General features: G+C 40.6%; 1 protein-coding gene across 1 annotated transcript in view; it reads right to left on the minus strand.

Moving 5' to 3' along the window:
- LOC126268193 (uncharacterized) overlaps nt 1-20,498 on the minus strand; it is an 800,619-nt gene that overhangs the window by 141,192 nt on the left and 638,929 nt on the right. The window contains exons 8-9 of the mRNA XM_049973806.1: nt 19,479-19,549; nt 8,265-10,574 (exon numbers count right to left, since the gene is read on the minus strand). Of these exons, the coding sequence (XP_049829763.1) occupies nt 8,265-10,574; nt 19,479-19,549 (2,381 nt within the window). The remainder of the gene's footprint in view (nt 1-8,264; nt 10,575-19,478; nt 19,550-20,498) is intronic.

A 20,498-nucleotide genomic window follows, 5' to 3' on the forward strand; every position in this document is an offset into this window, starting at 1 on the left:
TAAGTCCCATAGTGCACAGAGCCATTTGAACCATTTTGCTGTGTGTGTGTGTGTGTGTGTGTGTGTGTGTGTGTGTGTGTGTGTGTGTGTGTTTTATTTCATGCAAATGTGAGAGTTCATTGCTCTTTGTTTTTGCTCTCAACAATGGGCCTAGTAGTCCTGTACTCTCCCCTATATTCAAAGTCTTCCAAGCCAAAACGTTTGCATCAGGGAAAGTTTCAAGGTCACCGTAGTCCGCATGGTTCCCCCATACAACAGCCAAGGTCAACCGTGTACTACCTCCAAACAATGTGCCTGGTGTGTTGTGCAGTGGTACAATGTGTACTTTTCTACAGACCTTGCAATATGTGTGAGAGGTAGTAGCTGTGAGCACGCGTGTCTAGCAGACAGCACTGATCCGGGGTGTTTATTAAGTAGCGTGTTTCATATTTTACGTATAGGGCTGCCTGCATGGTAGCGGCACACTGGTGTCACCTTAGTTGCTGTGTAGAACCAATAAATAAACGTTGTCTTAGTTCCGCAGTGGTTGACATTTGTGTTAACTTGTGGACCATTACAAATCTTTCCTGAACCTATAGGTGGACCATAAAACCATACACAGCGAGACGATTTCTACACTGACGTTCAGGGCAATCAACATAACACGGTATACAAGCGGGAGTACCCCAATGAAAAATTCTAGGGCCCCTCATGTGTAACCTCTACATCAATGGCTTCCCACATGATGACTACACAACACACGATGGTAGCCACCTACGCGATTGACACAGCCATCGTTTTGGGATTATGTTATAAAAGAATCTGTCGAAATATACATCGCAAAAAATCTAACAAACCACAATGGTGGCTACCAGCTGGATAATGAGTGGAATCCCGTCATCTCCGAGATCTGGTGCAGGTGAAGATGCCAGAATACTCCGATAACTGCGGTAAGCGGCAACACCGAAGACAGCTGATCCTCGCAGTTCCACCAGCGCGTGTGCTGCCACCGGGTGGTGTGGTCCTTCTGTCACTTGAGTGTGGCATTTGCATGGCAATACTATGAGTGCACTGTATAAGGCAGGTGGAGAATGTCTTCGTCAGTCTTTGATAGCTCATCTGAAAATGACTGGCAGGTGTCCAGGTGAAATATCACGGAATGAAATTTACGATGACCGGCTGCTATCCCAAAATGTCTTCAAACATTTAATTTGCTGGAATTCACATCAAGCACTCTCTTGTTTTAGAGTGATTGCAGTTCCCTGTATTCTACAAATGAACCAAAGTCTGCTATCTGCTTTACCTTTTAAGCGAGCCTATATGTTTGTTTCATTTCATAACCCAACAAATTCTTACATCCAGGTATTTGTATGGTTTAACCAATTTAAATGATGACTTGTTAAAATTTCAGACAGTATTTCATTATAGATAAATGCATCATCTGCAAAAAGTCTGAGGTTGCTATTAATGTTGTCTGCAGTGTCATTAATGGACAACATGAACAGCAAGTGTCCCAACACACTTGCCTATGCACACTTGAAGTTACACACCACATACAGTTGCACCTTTGATAATGAGGGTACGTGTCGCACTGTTTTTCAAAAATCATGAAATACTGCAGCTACTTGACTGCCTTGAACCACGGGTTCCAGGATGTCGCGTGAGAAAAGTTCAAGTCGGGTTTCATATGTGCAATGTTTCTGGAATCCATGCTGGTTGGCATGGATGTCATTCGGTTTGAGACACCTCAATATGTTTGACCTAAGAATATGTTCCACGATTCTACAACAAAAGTATGTCAAGGATATTGGACAGTAGTTTTGTGGATCACTTTTATTAATCTTCTTGCAGACGAGTGTGATGTGTGTCAATTACTGCTTTTTTTGTTTTTTATTTTATTTTTTGTTTGTTTGACGGATCACAGCAGAGCATAGTTAAAAGAGGAGCCAAATCAGCTGCAAATTTGGTACAGAATACGATAAACATTCCATCAGTTGTTGGAGATTTGTTCCATTTTAGTCATTTCAACCATTTCTCAGCCCCGTTAACACTAATATCTACGTTACTCATCTTTGCAGTGATATGAGAACTGAATTGGGCAGTACTCGCGGACTTTCCATTGCAAAGGAACATTTGAAAACAAATTCAGAATTTCTGCTTTTGCTTTGCTACCTCCAGTTTCAGTTCCTGCCTCATCCACGAGTGTCTGGACAATAACGTTGGTACCACCAAAAGCCTTTACATACGACCAGAGGCAGTTACTGTTGTGAAACAGACATTTTTGGTGAAACTGTTGTGTTTGAAACTGTTGTGCACACAAAATGAAAACAATTTGTTATTAAGATTTGGAGCCTTGTCTCTCCCAGTTTATATCACCATCCAATTGTGACCCTCCTCCCTCTGCTGCTCACCTTCCAGTAATTTCTTACCTCCAACTTGGTCTCACCATCCTTCCCTACATCCCTTCCTACGAACACTAAACTTTCACCAGAAAAAAGGACAGCCATACATAGCCTGAAAACAGATCTTGGCCTAATATTCTCCCTGCAAACAAAAGCTCCATCACTGTCATGATTAGCCGCAGTGACTACCTAACAGAAGGCCTCTGCCAACTGCCCAACTCCTCCACCTATAGTGATCCCAACCCAGTAGTCCAGCATAATCTCCAATTGCTACTGAAGTCCACATCCTCACCCCATCAATACACTGCATACCCACCTTCTACATACTCCCCAAAATCCACAAACCCACAATCCTGACCACTGTATCTGGCTATTGCACTCGCACTGGGAGAATTTCTACCCTTGTTGACCAATACCTCAAGCCATCTATCTGAAACCCAGTCTCCTACATCACTACGATAAACAACTTCCTTCAGTGACTCTCCACCATCCCCACCCCTTTACCTCCTGTATCCCTACTCATCATTGCTGACGCCACATCTCTAGACACCCTCATGTCCATGGCCTTCCAGTATTGAACACTACTTCTCCCAATGTCCTTTAGACTCCAAACCAACCATCTCATTCCTTATACACCTTATCAATTATATCCTGACTCAGAGGTACTTTTATTTTGAAGGGAAGGTATATAAACAAATCCACAGCGCAGTCATGATCACCCGCATAGCACCTCCCTATGCCAACCTTTTTATGGCCGTCTAGAGGAAAACTCCCCAGCCTCCCAAAACTCTTAACCCCAAGTCTGGTTCAGGTTCATTTATGACATCTTCATAATCTGGACTTAAGGACAAGATATCCTATTCTCATTCCTTCACAATCTCAAAACATTCTCTACCATTCGCTTCACCTCGTACTTGTCAACTCAACGTGCAATCTTCCAGGAAATTGACTTCCACCTCTACGCTGGCTCCATCCATACTTCTAACCACATTAAACCCACTAAGCCTGCCTTCCACACCAAAAAATCTCTCCCAAACAGTCTAGCCACCCATGGACAATGTACAAGGCACATCCAGAAAGTAAGTCTGTCAATGTTGTTTCCTTCAAAGTAGAGGTATTTCGCCAGGAAAATCATGCATGTGCAACAGACCTATGATGTAGCAATCAAATGCTGGCTGGACAAGTCTCGCCTGCTGCCAGTACACAAAAAACAGTGGCCTGAAATGGCATCTGTTATTCGTTCTCCTGCTACCTGTGAAGTACAGTCAGTAATAACGCTCCTTAATGCACAAAACATAGTGCCCATCAAAATTCAGATCTATGGGTAGAACATCATGAAAAACAGATGGTGCGTCGCTGGTGTAGGCTTTTTTCCTCAGATATCACAATTCTTGTTGCATGAAATTGTCACTAAGCACCTACTGTTCAAGGAATTGCATGCCAGGTGGGTGCTGAGAAATATGACACTCAAGTGCAAAATGAAACACTTTTGGTAGCACTGACATTTCTACAGTGACGTCATGACGACGGCAACAAGTTCCTCTACAGGACAATGAGACATGGATTTCTCACTGACCCCAGACACCAAGCAGCAGTCAGTGTGTTGGTGTCACAATGGATCTCCAGCAAGACAAAATTCAAACAGACTGTATCAGTCCAAAAAGTGATGCACATGTGTTCTGGACAGGAAGGGCATTCTGCTTATTGACTTCCTGCCCAGAACTGAAGACAAGTGTCACTTGCTGGTTCCATTCACAGATGGCAGACTCCTATGACACAGGAATACAAAAGTTGATCCCACAATATTTCGAGTGTCTCAATTCTTTTGGTGACTATGTCGAAAAATAGCTCAAACATTGCTGTACCTGTTGCCAATAAAGTCTTTCATGTAACTATGTTGCCTTTGTTTAAAAAAAAAAAAATAGGAAATTTACTTTCTGGATGCACCTTGTTTCTATAGTGAGGAAAACTCCCAAGCCCAGTAAGCACAAGGCTGGCATGGACTGACCCCCCCCCCCCCCCAATGTAGACTACAGACCACACACAGGTTTCTCTACCAAGCCTCCTGCCACCCCAAAGAATCAGCTACAAACGAGCACCCTACCCCTCACCCATTGTTCCATTGGACTGGATCAACTGAACTGTATCCTTCATCAGGGCATTGATCATGCACTAAAATGAGGGACATTCAACCCAAGATCCTTCCCACCCCTCCTAAAGTGGCATTCTATTGCCCACCCAATCTACACAATATCCTAGTCCATCCCTATGCCACTCCCACTCCCAACTCCTTTCCGCAAGAATCACATCCCTGTGGTAGATCAAGTTGCAAGATCTGCCCAATCTACCCACCGAGCACTTCTGACTCCAGTCCTGTCACAAGTTTATCCTACCCCATCAGAGGCTGGGCCACCTGTGAAAGCAGCCATGTCATATATCAGCTTTGTTGAAAACACTGCACATCTTTTTATGTCAGTATGACTACCAAACATTCGTCCACCAGAATGAATGGCCACCGCCAAACTGTTGCCAAGAACAAAGTTTACCATCTGGTGGCACAACATGCAGCTGAGCACAACGTGCTCAATTTCAATGGTTACTTCACAATCTTCTCACTGCCACCAGCTCCTGTGTACTATGCATATGGGAGTTATTCTGGCAATACATCCTTCACTCTCATAATTGTGCTGTCCTCAGTCTCCAGTAACACACCATCCCCACAGTTTCCCTTCATCTACCATGTCACCCGTCCTGATTCACATTTCCATGTCACCTTCACTGTGTGCTGCTCCCCACCAGCTCTGAAAAACCATACATTACATCCTTGGCTTGTGTACCTGCCATCTCTCCCCCACCCCCCACCCCCCACCCCCCCTCCCAGTATTCCTTGGTGGCAACCAACCAGCCGACAGCATGTAGAGGCATAAGTGTGTGTGTGTGTGTGTGTGTGTGTGTGTGTGTGTGTGTGTGTGTGTGTGTGTGTGTGTGTGTGTTTCTCTTGATGACTCAATGCAGATGCTATTCAGTGAATGGTCTCCTTTAATCCAGTGGTATTTACATATCCACATAACAGATAGACGATCTTCAACAGTGCTACCTGTCCTCATTCCATGACACCATGTAGACATTTGCATACAGTGTGGTGATCTACAGGGGTGTTTTTCTGCTTTTGCCTACTGTAGGTTCTTCACAGATGCACCACATGTACCTAGTAGTGATGATGGGTCAAAAGCATCTAATTGGTAGGACTGCAGAGTGGAATTCTTTGTATCAAACTAATACTTTTCTGTTTAAGTAATGTCGTAAAGCCTGTAGCATCACAGCATGAACAACAATGTAGGAGATTTAACTGAAGTAACACGGATGCAGCAGTTTCAAGACTGCAGTTCGCATCATTCAGGATATAACTGTCTGAACTTCGGTGCAGAGCAATGAAATATCTACTTTCAGTTCTCTGATCACAAGTGCAGTGGTCAGCTAACTGTAAAATACTGCTACTGCTGAAGACTGCTGGAGACAAGGAAATAAAATATCAGAACAAGAGGTTCCATTATTTTAAAATGTGATGTGGGAATCACCTAACTTGATGACAATTATGAATAGGATTTTCTCAGATCCTATTTTTGTAACAAAACATACAGCAAATGCATTTGAAGCTATTAATTCATGCTATGTTGTCCTCTTTAGAATAAAAAGATGTGTGAGCATGGCATACACAAATGACTCCTAAAATAATAGGACCAACTGAATGAAAGTTACTGCTATCATGTTGGAACATACTGATCCTCACATAAAGGTGCAATTCATTGGAATATGTACAAATACTTAAACATTCCTTAAGGATCAAACAGCATCAGTACCTTCTGGTAAAATTTAGTTAATCATACACATATGCTTACACTTTCATAACTTCCAGTTTATTCACCTCCGTGGTTTGAAAGGCGATTACTTTGCAGAATATGGTTATAGTGGTATATACAGGAATATACGTTATACCTCGATGGACAATAGTGAGGATACAATTAATGACACCATCGTGATGGAGAAGTGATGACTGTATAGCACAGAACTTGGGGAAGCTGTTCAGCTGCAGCACAGAAAGATTAGTATGCCTTAGTCTCTGTAAAACTGGTTGCAGTCTGTCTTAATCAAATGCTTAGATGCCTTATTGCTGAGAAAGACAATTGCTTGTAGACCTTTTCATTAAAAAATATTTTCTTCCACTGTCTGTTTTCCAAGTGAATCTACCATGGACTCAAAATATCTTAACTTAGGCTATCTCATGCCTCAGTTCTCCCAGTGTCTGCCAGTAACTAGCCATATAAAAGACGTTCATGAACTGCAGTATCCAAGAACAAGAACAATATCAATTTCAATTATCCGATTTCAGTTGCTGTTCTTTTTTCCCCTAAAAAGTGGAAGGAATGGATTGCTACTCACCAAATAGAGGAGACAATGAGTTGAAGACAGGCACAGTGGAAGACAATTCTAGAAATATTCAGCTACCAGACTAAATCCTTCATCGGAGTAGAACACACACATCTCCACATGAGGACAATTCACACACGCATGACCACTATCATCTCTGTGAGCCTGATCAGACTTTAGTGCATTGAGATAACAGTGGTCATGTGTGAGTGAGTTGTGCTTGTAAGAATGTGTGTGTTTTCTATCTGATGAAGGACTTAGCCTGATAGCTGAATATTTCGAGAGCTCTTTTTCAGTCTGCCTGTCTGTGACTCAATGTCTCCTCTACCTGATAAGTGGCAATCTATTCTTCCTGTGTTGTTGTTATTGCATCCTGGGTTCACCACCATTTGAAAGACAAATTCATAAAACACCAAAAGTGTATCAGAACGATGACACACCAACACGACAGTGCTCAATGCACACTTTGTCATATCTTAATGGTTAAAGTTGCTCAGCACTCAAAATGACAACATAGTTCAAGATTCCACTTTCATTTTGTCTAGTAAATGGAACTCCACAACTTACAGACTCTATGCAAAGTTTAAAATCACAAAGACACAGAGAGACTTTCCAGTACTGAACTTCAGCAATTAAAGTCCCAGTACTGCAACAGGAACACTTAATAGAGATGACACAAAGATCTTAGCCTCCCTTTCTTTTTGTAACATTCATTCTGTTAACCTGAGCTATTCTGGTAACAACTTTCTTCATGATCACAATAACAAAGATTCTATGTCTTCCTGTGCATTTCTATGAAAACAACATCAAGCTAAATGCCATTCTTTTCAAATTATAGATTTCAGCTTTGACTGTCAGATCTGAATGCCTCAGCTGGTATTTTCATATTACTCAGAGAATTCTATGATCTCCCAAACCAAATCCCTTGTGAATTATTGGCACTGTTAAACAATAAGGCACTTTTAAACAACGAAAGGTCCAGGTTGGAATACAAACAATAGAATGAAAAATTATCCTTTTCATAATACTGTTAATAAGACCCTTTTTAAATATAAATTGGACAATTATGACCCCATAGCTTAAATTTTAAATAGGCCCTGTTATTAAATTTAATCATACATAAAGGTTAATACAAAAGTACATCGATACAAATGGCCATTCACATTGTAATGCTGTATCACAAATGTAATCCAAGGAGCAACTAAAGCAAACCAAATGTGCACGTTATGTAAAATTAAGCCCCACAAGGAAAATCCTAGGTAAAACATCCCTCGAGTGTTATTATGCGAGCATGGTACAATGAATGAACACTCCTTTCCAGCTAGAGCAGATGTACACATGGATAGAAGCTGATGGAAGCTATGGTGCTCAAAGCCAGACATTCTCTAATATACACACAAATTTTCATAATGTAGGCAAATTAATTCTGAATATAATTTTGAAAGATGTACTCACGTCTGGTGTGGCGGTGAGCATCTGCCATTTCCAGCTGGCTTGGGTGAGGATGGTGACAGGGCTTCCCTTTCTTGGGTTCCATGGCTGGCAGTTGATTGAGTAGAAGCTGATTCTTGGCTGTTTCCCACTGGCAATGTTAGGGGCAATCGCTGAAGTCGAGCCTTTGCTGGCATTGAAACAGTCCCACTAATTCTTTCGGACTCCGACCTGTCACTGTGAAGAGGAGCTGCTAGCTTTCCATTCACTACTAGCTTCTGTGTGGAGCACCTAGCAGACGACCGCCCATCAGTATTCGTAATTTGACCACTGGAACTTGAAGTCCTTTCCAGTTCACTCTGACAGGTTATTTCAAATGGTTTTAATGGCTGAGGTCTTGTGTACATTCGGCTACTGTTTCTGTAAATGGGAGTACTGCTTGTAGAGCTGTGCTGGCTAAAAGGAACAACATTCTTTGTGGTAGGATATTTATGGTGTTGTATACTACCTTCACTAAACCTCTGGGTTAAATCACTACTGTCAAAAGACTTTTGTGGCATGTTAGTCACATCTTGTCTGTGCCTCTGCTGAAATCCATTGTCAAAACTTCTGGAACTAGTAAGATGCTTGGTCTCTGCATTTCTTGGGTTATTATGTTCATGGTATTCTCTTTCGAAATGTCCCTGCATTTGCTTATTTGTATCAGACTGATGCTGATGAACCATGTTATTTTCCTGCATTCGGGAAATGGGACAAACTGTGTCTCCACCACTGCTGTGCAGGCTCAAAGAAGAATGAGAGGTTTTCTGTTGTGAACTTAGATTTTCAGAAGATTTCAATAGCCTGCTATTGGATACTTTCTGCAATAAACTATCACCTTCAACAGATTTATTTCCTGTGCTACTACTCCTTAGGTGTTTATGATGAACTGTTTCTTGGTCCAGTTTTCTTGGAGAAAGCCTGCTATTGATTTTCAGAAGGCCACTGTCATCTGGCTTTTCATGTGGACTGTTCAGGCTAACTACTTTTCTTTGATTCACTGCACAGTCATTTAGTTTCTGTAGTGAACAGTTGCATTCATTATTTACATTGGCACTACTATCAACCTTATGGTTGATCATTGTATTTTCAGCTGAAATTCTATCACATATTTCTGCCGCTTTATGCACAGTGTGTTCACTCGATGCAGGGAATTCATGGTTAGGCAGTGTACCATGTTTGTGGCACCTGTCATTAGATCTCTGTGAAGTGTACCTGTTGTGTAAAGGTCTCTGCACATGACTTTCTGGGTACATGTTGTCCTGCATTGCCGTTCCTGGATTTTTTGGAGAGAAGTACCGATACTCGTGATTTCTGGGAAGTGTTGTATTACCGTCACCATTATACCTGTGTGGAATGTAACCCATTTCAGAATACCTATGAATTATGTCAGAATTTCTGTAGTTCTGGAAATCATTTTCAATATTTCTGTGGCTTGTGGGACTCATATCAGAGCATTTCTGTGGAAGATTTGTTTCACTATGTCTCTGAGATGCCCAGTGGCTCTCTGCATACCGTGGTAATGAAGATGTACTTCCCTGTTGTCTCTGTGGATGTTCAGAATACCTCTGAGACCTGTAACTGTCATGAAACCGTGACCTGAAATTGTAATTATCAGACAGTCGTTGGGAAAAATGGCCATGATATTTTTCTGATGAGTGTCCATTTTGTAAATAAGTATGATTACCAGTGTTATTTTCCGAGTGTTTCTGTGAAACAGCAAATGATGTACAATTCCTATTATTTACAGCACCATCACCTTGTTTCAAATGCTCTGAGCTATTATATGCTTCTGCCGAAATGACATGAGCTGAACTGTTGTCCGTATGATGCCTCTGACAAGAAGAGCTGCAGGTTAAATGAACATGTCCACCTTCTACTTGCTTGTCATTGCACATCTTACCACTGCTAGAAATTTGGGCCTTGCTAGGTCTTTCAGGAATCCTCACTTGTTCATTTTCAGCACTGGGTTCACGGTACTCAGAAACACTGTCTCCTGGAGCTTGGTCTTGTGGCCTGGAAGATGATGGTAATGGATTTCCCTCCCCAGGAGGAAGGTCAGCTGGTGGCGGTGGTAAGGGATCATCACAGGCAAAAACTTCATCTTCTACCATTGGGGGAGGAGATGGTGGAGGCAAATCTGGACTCGGCAGACGGTCTTGAACGGGACGAGGAAATGCAGAGCGCAAATGTGGTTTCTTTGGTGGTCGTTCAGGCACCCAATCATCGACAGAAATTGATGGGCCCATTATTAGTGGTCCTAGAAGGTCAGTCGATAGCGAACCACAACTGGAACTGAAAAGAAAAAAATATACATAAAACCATAGAAACTCCTGGTTGGAATATCAACAATGTAGGAGAAAGTAGATTGCTACTTACTGTAAAGCTTACATGTTAAGCTGCAGACAGGCACAATTAAAATACACTTATACATAAGCCTTCAGCCACAGCCTTCGTTAGAAAAATAAAGACAAAGACCCACTGTTAATTTACCCAAGCAGGCACACCTCATGCACACATGACCAACTCCAGCAGTTCTCACCAAAATCCAAGCTGCCAGAATCAGGTGCTGTGTGTGTGAAGTGTACTTACTTGTTTGAATGAATGGTGAGTGTTTCTATTTTTTTCTGACGAAGGCTGTAGCCGAAAGCTTATGTGTAAGTGTTGTAATTGTGCCCATCTGTATCTTAGCATATCATCTTTGCACACATACTTTACATAGATTATTTTTAAATATAATAAAATTTCATTGTAGATTCATACATTTCTAATACAGTATCATACATTTCTAATACAGTAAAGTGTTGTAATTGTGCCCATCTGTATCTTAGCATATCATCTTTGCACACATACTTTACATAGATTATTTTTAAATATAATAAAATTTCATTGTAGATTCATACATTTCTAATACAGTATCATACATTTCTAATACAGTAAAGTAATATTTTGGTCCCTTCCTTCCTAATTTGGGAAAACTTGCAGCTGGCACACACACATACTATAAAAGAGAACAGAATCACAAGCTTTGAGAATTTTTAAAAGAAATTACTAATATGTAAGATTATTACTTCTAAATCCTTTTCTAATTCTTTAGTGCTTCCAATCCAGGGACAAAATGAGATTTATCTCTTCCTAATATCCGCATGTCATAACATTATTTTTATTTATTTCCTATCTTTCCCTTCACTAATAATCCACGTTATAAAAAATAAAATAAAAAAATTGAGAGCAGAGATCTGGCTATGTTTCTCAATTCACTTTTCTACTGGTTCAGTTGTATATAGTTCAATGGCTTTCTCAAATACTGTTGAACTTAACTTTTTGCTTTCATTTTACATTATATAACATGATGGATCATTCTGTGGAAGAGTCTCACATAACTTCATCTAACTGCATTTGCACAGAATAAAACTCCTTGTCACAAAACTACAACACCCACAAGCACAGGCATCAACGAGTGCTGCTTAATCGCAGTGTTGTCTTTGGTCATTATTTGTTTGTGGATATGTCTCCTATGTTCATAAGTGAAAAATTGCAGCAGCTACAAGATAATGTTGAAATATGTCAGAGGTATGGGGTACCTATCTACAAAGTTACTGCTCCCACTAGATGCAGTTACATTAGAGTAGTGTGAATGGAGATAAAGGAAGTAATGTGAAAGGACCAGATAGACAGACATGAGTTAATGAATGTGGAAGTTTTGAAGGCCTGTATTCTAATATGCTGCTCAGAGTAAAACTGCCCTCTCTCAGATTGTTTGTTTTCAACACCATAGTGCTTTAGTATGAGTTTGGGAATATGAGACACTTATGCCATCTGTCGGCATTTTATAGTAGTGCCCTCTGCAGCACATGTCTGTGATATGACTACCATTATACTGGTTGCCATGATATAAAGCTGTGTATGCTGAAGATATTGTGTTTCAATTATTTAAAGCAGTAATATGTACCAATATTTTGATGCTTAAATCTGGGAGTCTATCAACAGATCAAGTGCTACAACATGTTCAAGAGGGTTCTATACCGATGGAGAAGATCTTACCAAACCACATTCAGCTCACACAAATAAGTTGCGGCATTTCTGTACTTCACATGCATGAACATTACAGACTGACCGTTTGCTTATGGTGTTACCTGATGCATGCATCTTGATGGCAGAGCAATATTGTGCAGCTGATGTATTATTGTACAATGCAAAGGGAACTGCTCACACTATAAGGCAATACTGCCATATATTAGCAAACAATAAGCATTCCTAAGACATACTGTCAGTGAACTATTGAACAGCAGTGCTGTCTCCTACTAACAGTGAACACCTATTGGGGGTATCTAGTGGCAATAGCAAAAACCACTCACCGTGACTGACAAGAAATGAGTCTCCCAACACTGCAACACAAGAGATAACAATATGTTCGAACACTATGAGTTTTATGAGCCAGATGAATATGTTCAATGTTTCTATGCTGTAATAGGAAACGGGACACTGTCAGAATGGCCTGCAGGTAACCATAGAAGAGATGAACACACTACATGATTCAATACAGGACTTACTTGATTACACTGAATACTAGGTTGAAACATAAGCTTGCAAGGACTATACAGACAAATGAAAATGTGCTATCTGAAAGGTAGATGTCAAGCTGCCTATCATCAAACTACATCCTTTTCAGATGACAAAGACACATGGGTTTCATGGTTTCATTCTGAGAGCAGTTCACAGCTTTCACCAACAAAAATCCAATAGGACTGTTTATGAATAAGCACACATTCCTCTGTGGGTATCTAGATGGGCCACCCAAGTATTTGGTAGATGGGATTGTGTTACGCCTGATACATATGAGCAGATAAACCACATTTTGAAATACAAATATGGGAATAAGAACAGAATTATCCAAAGTCACCTTGACTGTGTGGAGAACCTTAATGCTTCTACGAGGGTCGGTCAAAAAGTAATGCCTCCCATTTTTTTTCTACTTAAAAAAATTAAGTTAAGTGAAAATTTTGAATTTGGCGCCATTCCTCAAACCTTCTTCTGCAATCCACTGCAGTAGTAACTTTCTGTGTCAACAGGTGGCAGCACAGCAGAAGTTTGTAAGATGGCCGACATCGATGTTCGTTTGAGACAGCGTTGTGTGATTGAATTCTTGAATGCAGAAGGTGAAACCCCATACGCATTCATGAAAGACTGAAGAAGGTGTATGGTGTTGTGACAGTTGATGTCAGCACTGTTAGACGATGGGTTCGTCGTTGTAAGGAAGCTGAAGGGCAAACACCGTTGACTGACGAAAAGCGGAGCGGCAGGCCGGTGAGTGCAGTGACTCCACACAACATTCAGCAAGTTGATGACATCATTCGTGGTGCCCGTCGGGTGACTGCAGATGAAGTGTGTCGCATTATTTCTCTTAGTAAAGGCAGTGTGATCACGATTATTAAACAATTGGGGTACTCAAAAGTTTGTGCACGGTGGGTTCCAAGAATGTTAACCGATCAGAATAAAGAGGCAAGGAAAACAATAGCCTCCCAACACTTGCAGCGCTTCCGTTTGGAGGGAGATGAGTTTCTGAAAAAAATTGTGACCGGGGACGAAACATGGGTGCATTTTTTTGAACCCGAATCAAAGAGGCAGTCAATGGAGTGGCGTCACACAAGCTCGCCGAGGAAGAAAAAATTCAAAACTGTGCGATCGGCAGGGAAAGTTATGGCAACAGTTTTCTGGGATACAGAGGGTGTGATTCTGGTTGATTTTTTGGAGCAGGGATGCACAATAAATTCTGTTCAATACGTCACAACCCTCAAAAAACTTAAAGCACGTCTTCAGCGAGTTCGCCCAACAAAATCAATGGCAGATGTTCTTCTTTTGCATGACAATGCAAGACCACACACCAGTCGTCACACCTCTGACGAGATTGTCAAAATTGGATGGGAAGTTTTGCCTCATCCCCCATACAGCCCTGACCTGGCACCATCAGACTTCCATCTGTTCGGGCCACTAAAAGAAGCTCATCGTGGGATTCATTTTGAAGATGAGGAGGCCGTCAAAACATCCGTGCGTCTTTCAACCTATGTAATTGCATTTAAATTTCCTGACAGTTAAAAGTAGAAAAAAAAATAGGAGGCATTACTTTTTGACTGACCCTCGTACTTCAGGCAGTCCAGAGGCTCTCAACACCACCAACATTGAGTGTCATAAGAAGGATCCAAGCACTACGACTACTTGGAGAGGACATGGATACTTATCTGAGAGTGCTCACCCACAGACTGCTATATGCATTCCCAGAAGAAATTTGCAGACACTGGCTTATCCATGCACAAAGGAAAAAGATTCAAGACAGGTCTCTAACACATCTTATGGAGTTCCAAACAAAAAGATTGAATGAGCCATCACTGCATGCAAGGTAAGTGGAGATAGTATTTCACAGTAGAATTATGGCTCTGTGTGTCTACTTTTCATGTGAAGATTAAAATGAAGGTGACAAAAAGAAAAACAATAACATTCAGAAACTTTTTGTGTGTACTGCGAAGAAAGGATGCACAGGTGCCAAGATTGAAAAAAGTTGTCAGCTTACAGGTTATAATGCATATCCTGAAGAAAATGAAATGCTGCTTCTTATGCATTAGACGTGACCACAACAAAAATCAGTGTTTTAAATGGAGAAAGGCATCCTATGCACAATGTAAGGAGGAGTACCTCATTTCCATCTGTAATAGACACCTCCAGACAGTGAACAAGATTGAAATTATGACCTCCAACTTCACATACCTGCAACTGATCGTGGAAGTATCAGAGAACCAACTGGTAGGAGTGACACCGAGCCAGTCAATCTTTCTAATTCAATGTCCCTGAAACCACAGCTCTGGAGATAACAACTTCTGTGTGATCCTACACTTCATCCCACTCAACAAGTAATGCCCATTTCAATATCATGGGATACTCCATCAACATTCATATATCAGTTACAACATTCGAAAGCAGCAATGAATTCCCACATCAACTAACAATACCATATAAGGTGTAGATGACATGGCCTTGAGGGTGGGTACATGGCTGGCAGATCCAAGAGAAGGCTCTAAAGATCTCTCTATTCCAGGCTTGATTGGAGTTAATTACTATTAGAAAATTGTGACCTCAGAAAAACCAATTAAAGTGTCAGTTTCATTGGTTCTTTTCCCACAATATTTGGGTATGTTCTTAGTAGAAGCAGAACTGGTACTACAGTTAAACAGCCAACCAACTTCATTGAGGGTAGGTTCAGTGAAATGTTTAACAATTCACTGCACCACTTTTGGGCCTTGGACACAATTGGCATAACACAGCATCAAGACTGAGCATTGACACCCATGCACAACCCTGTCTCACAGGAATTCCAAGAGTCATATCATGTGGAGAGTAGTCACAGAGTTGTATGGCTGCCTTGGAAGAAGGTTATTCTTTTCTCTAGCACCTACAATACTGCTGAAGCACATCTTTGAACCTTATTAAACAAGTTGCAATGGAATGAAGAAATGAAGCTCAATCATCATGGGAACATGTCAAGCCATATTAAGAGGGACCAGGTACAAAACAAGTGGAATCGAATGAAGAAATGAAGCTCATTTGTTGTGAGAACATGTCATGCTACGTTAAGAGGGCTCAGACAGAAGTTGCACCTAAGGACTATACAATCAGATACATATTTTACCTACGATACCATGTAGTGAAGAAACACAGCATTGAAAATATCAAATACAGGATCATGTTCGACATGACATCACAAGATGCAGACTACCCAGCTTTGAATGATGCCTTAGAAACAGGACCTAATTTAATGCCAGACAACTTCATAACCTTGTTAGGATCACACAACTTCCAACAGGACTACAGTATGATGTGGACTGAGTGGTACTTGCATCACCATAGATGATATGATAATGTATTGCTTCAAACATTTGCCATTTGGACTCCAGCAATTATGAGGGAGCATCACTAAACAACGACAAATATCCACAAGTGTCAGTACTCATAGAGAAGTCTGCATTCGTGGATGATTTTGCAGCTAGTGTGAGGCTGCAAGTGTTTATTAAGAACTGACAGCTCTCTTCCTGCAAATAAGCCTTCTGCTTTCCAAACTGTTTACTAATTTGAAAGACCTGAAAGCAATATGGCATGCCAAAGCCCTTGGAACCAAGTTTGTAGAGTGAGTCTTGGGAATTAACAGGAAAACATGAGCTTCCTCTATCTCCACCGATGACCAAAAGATAGCTGAACGCCTGACTGACAATTTGGCTACTTAGAAAAATGTTCTTCAAGCAGCAACTGAATTTTAAGATCCTCTTTATCTGGTCACACCCAATGAGAGAGCTGCTAAACTAATATTCCAAGACATGTGACTGAAGTATCTTGCATGGGAGAAAGTTTTGTCTGTAAATTTTGCACATAATTGACACTCTTGGGTTTTAAAACTTTATCGCTTGTCATCATTGCACATTCACAGAAGAATATGTATAACATACCCAAGAGACTCTGTAGCAGTGTGTAGGTTCTGCATGCATCTGAAAGAGCTTATGGTGCCTTTTTTTGTATGGTCAACTGGTGAAATTTGTTACACAGCACATGTTGTTTGCACCTTGGCACCAATCAAACGAAGTACCTTACTTAGGTCGGAAGCACTTGCCACACGAGTGAGCTCACAATTCTTTCTTTACTCTTGTAAGGTTTGGTGTTAAAAGAGCTACTCTGAGGACTGACCCAAAAGTTGCCTTGGAATAAGCACGAAATTACAAAAATGTATGGGAAACCTTCATTTGTAATAGTGTGAGAAAAATACTGACCTGCATTACACCCAGTCAACAGAGGCACTGTCCTGGAAATCAAAATCCTGAAGACCTCCTCACATGGTGACTAGAAGCAGATCTGCTAATAATGCTTGACACCTGGTTGTCTGATACAACATGGCTTTCAGAAGACAAGCCTGCATGGCCACTGGATATACCAGATTGACCTATATTAATGCCAGAGGCCAAACATCCAAACAAATGTCACTATGGTCACTATCACTGAACCCTTATTTGACACCACACATTCTGTTCATACTGCTGAATACTGCATATTACTGCTCTTGTTATTTCAATTTATTGATATCACACAGAACAATCTGAGTGCTCTGGAATGACAAAATGCCTGTACATGTTGGATCAGAAGAATTCAAGATGAACTATTCACTGTTGAATTAACTGGTTTGTGTAAGGGGATACAGTTACACAAAGCATCAAAGATTGCTCAACACAACACTTTCCTGTCTGATAGTGTGATTTGGCTTAGTGGTGGGTTACAATGTGCAACAATGCCCAGCTGAGACAAGCATACAATTATCCTGGATGGCTGTCACTTCATGGAGCTTCTGAGCAAACATACACATGTAAGATTTCACCACCTTGGTGTACACATTGTGCTAGGAGAGCTGCACAAAGAGTTTTGGATACCGTATGTACAACATGATGTTAGGAGAAGTCTTCACTCCTGGCTGCCCTGGAAGATAATACACAGATATGATGAAATGGAGGCTCCACTACAACTGGACAGAGTTCGACCTCCATGACAGTTTGCAGTAACAGGCATTGACTTCACTTCTCCATTAATGGTAAAATTGAACATCAAACCAAGCTGCCAAACATGGTTCAATTCACATGTGCCACAACATGTGCAATTCATATTGAGCTTGTCACTGATATGTCCACTGATAGATTTCTGATGACAATGCAGCATTTTGCACGACCCAGAAGCCTACCGCACACTGTTTTTTCAGACAATGCTACAACATTCCATTCAGCAAATACAGAACTGTCAGAGCTCTTAAAAACATTGAGCACACTGACATACTGTGGTACTGCGCCCACCATGGGGTGTCCTGGAAGTACATACCACCACGGGTGGCTTGGTGAGACACTGGTTAAATTTAACATAGGTTCTATCAAGCTTTGCTTGAGGAAGGTGTTTCATCGCTCTCAGGTGGGTGCAGAGAATCTAAACACCATTTTGATAGGGATAGAAGCTGCAACAGATTCAAGACCCATCACTCAAGGTGAGAGTGATATGATGCTGACGCACGGTCACTTCCTACACGGCAGCATACTGGCAACTATTCTATGTTGGACAGAACCAACAACTCTGAAGGATCTTGCCAAGTTGCTCAGACTGAGACAAAGGGTCAATGAGGGCATTTTTGACATAGGTGGAAAAATTAATACCTCTTCTCTTACTACTAAGAAGCTACCATGAGGTGATGGATATCAGTCAAGGAGAGAAGCAATAACTGTTCTACTGCAGGAAGATATCAAATCGTGGCACTTCTGAAAGAGTGCAGTGGTGGAAGAGGTGGGCCATGGCAGAAACAAAAAAATAAGATGCACCACTCTCTAGCTGTCAGATGGAACAAAGATCTGTTGATCAGCCTAGCTGGTCATTCCCCTTGACATCAACTAGAGTGGGAAGTAAGAGACTCTTATACTATCTGTTGGCATTTTGTAGCAAACAACAGACTGTGCTGCCCTCTGCAGCATATGTATGTGGTGTGCCTACAACTGTAATGGATACTTTGAAATAAAACTGTATCCTATGAAGTTACTGTGTTTGAGTTTCTTTAAATAGTAGTAAGTAGCTGTATGCCTGATCCTTTTGGATGTGGCAATCCCTTGCCTTCCTACCATGTAATGCAATTACTAAAATTGTTTTAGGTGGATCTACAGTAAAAAAATCTTGAGTAATAGGAAAATTCTGGGACCAACTAAAGACAAAACACATGGATCTGTGGTCACATCTTATTTTATTAGATCACACCAGACCACAAACAAAAAGTAAGGGCAACTTGGCAGTCTGGCATCAAGTGTTCCACTTTTGGTTCCACTTAATATGTGCAATGAACTTAAATATTTTTAAAATAATTTTAAGCATCTGTTAAAAGCAGAGATGCTCTAAAGTAGAACTGATAAATGAAGAGGTATACAATGGTTTAATTAAGTGAATACACAGGCATGTAATGAAAGAATACTGGAGGAAAAGTTAACAAGTGAGAAGGAACTGTAAAATTCATAGTGCCCCTATGAATAAAATAATAATTAAGAGATATTAATCAATGTTGGCACCTGCTATTACATATGAAGCTGCTTTTTATACATGGAGCTGAAGATGTGAAACTTCCTCAAATTAAATGAATTCATTTACCTGTGTTGATGCCTTGGCCCATCTTTCAAGTTGCCAGCTTCATTTATGATTATTTCTCTGGTAGCTGCCATCTGAAAAGATAGAACATATTAAGTTTACATTTAAGTTCTTCTCTCTCCCCCACCCCTATTCTCTCTCTCCCTCTCTCAAAATTAAATAAGTATGGGAATGTTGGTTTGAAAGAATAATGTTTGTTATAATATAATGAAATGAACTTCAGTATACAATGCATTTTAGAAATTTTCAGGACAGTCATGTTGAATTGTCAAATAATGTACTCTTATAATGAGAGGTACATTGACTGGTGTTGACAATTATTTAATGTTCCCTGAAATACATGTGTATGACTAGATAATAAATTAATGAATGGTACAAAAGCTGAGCAGGTCTTAATGTTAAATTCAGAATGCACATATGTGTCACTTGTTCTTCTGCACTCTCATTTAGTGGAACTAAACTCTTTTCCACACATGAACATAAGTTCTCTGATGATCTGATGTCATCTTCTCTGTTTATCAGGTACACGAAATTGTCAGTGAGCTGTAGTATGGTGGAAATTACCACTGATTTCATTCATTTTTGTAATGTGTCAAATCTATACTTCATCATGAATACAGTAAGGCAAGTTACACTGAACTGATGGCAGTGACTGACATATAATGAATGCTCATTAAGATAATAACTTCATACCCTTATCAGTTCCATTGAAATGATATGCAGTATTTAAATCTTGTACACTGCTTCATTTTTAATTAGTGTTGTTGGTAATGAATTCTTGGTGTGTAGTGATCGGCAGTCCATCGTCTTCAAAGCCGTAGAATTTGACAATGACTCTGGGTCAATATTTGTATCACCATTGAAATCTCCTCCCATAGAGTTAATGTTGATGCCTCCTCTTTGCCAATGATCAGTTCATCTTCACGTAAGTCTACATAAATATGTTTGGGCTCAAAACTGTCATGATCAAGGAACTTCCACATCTCTTGTCATGTGAATCTTGTGGTCTCTTGGTGTCAACAT

This window comes from Schistocerca gregaria, chromosome 4, assembly GCF_023897955.1.
Source record: "Schistocerca gregaria isolate iqSchGreg1 chromosome 4, iqSchGreg1.2, whole genome shotgun sequence".
NCBI lineage: Eukaryota > Metazoa > Arthropoda > Insecta > Orthoptera > Acrididae > Schistocerca > Schistocerca gregaria.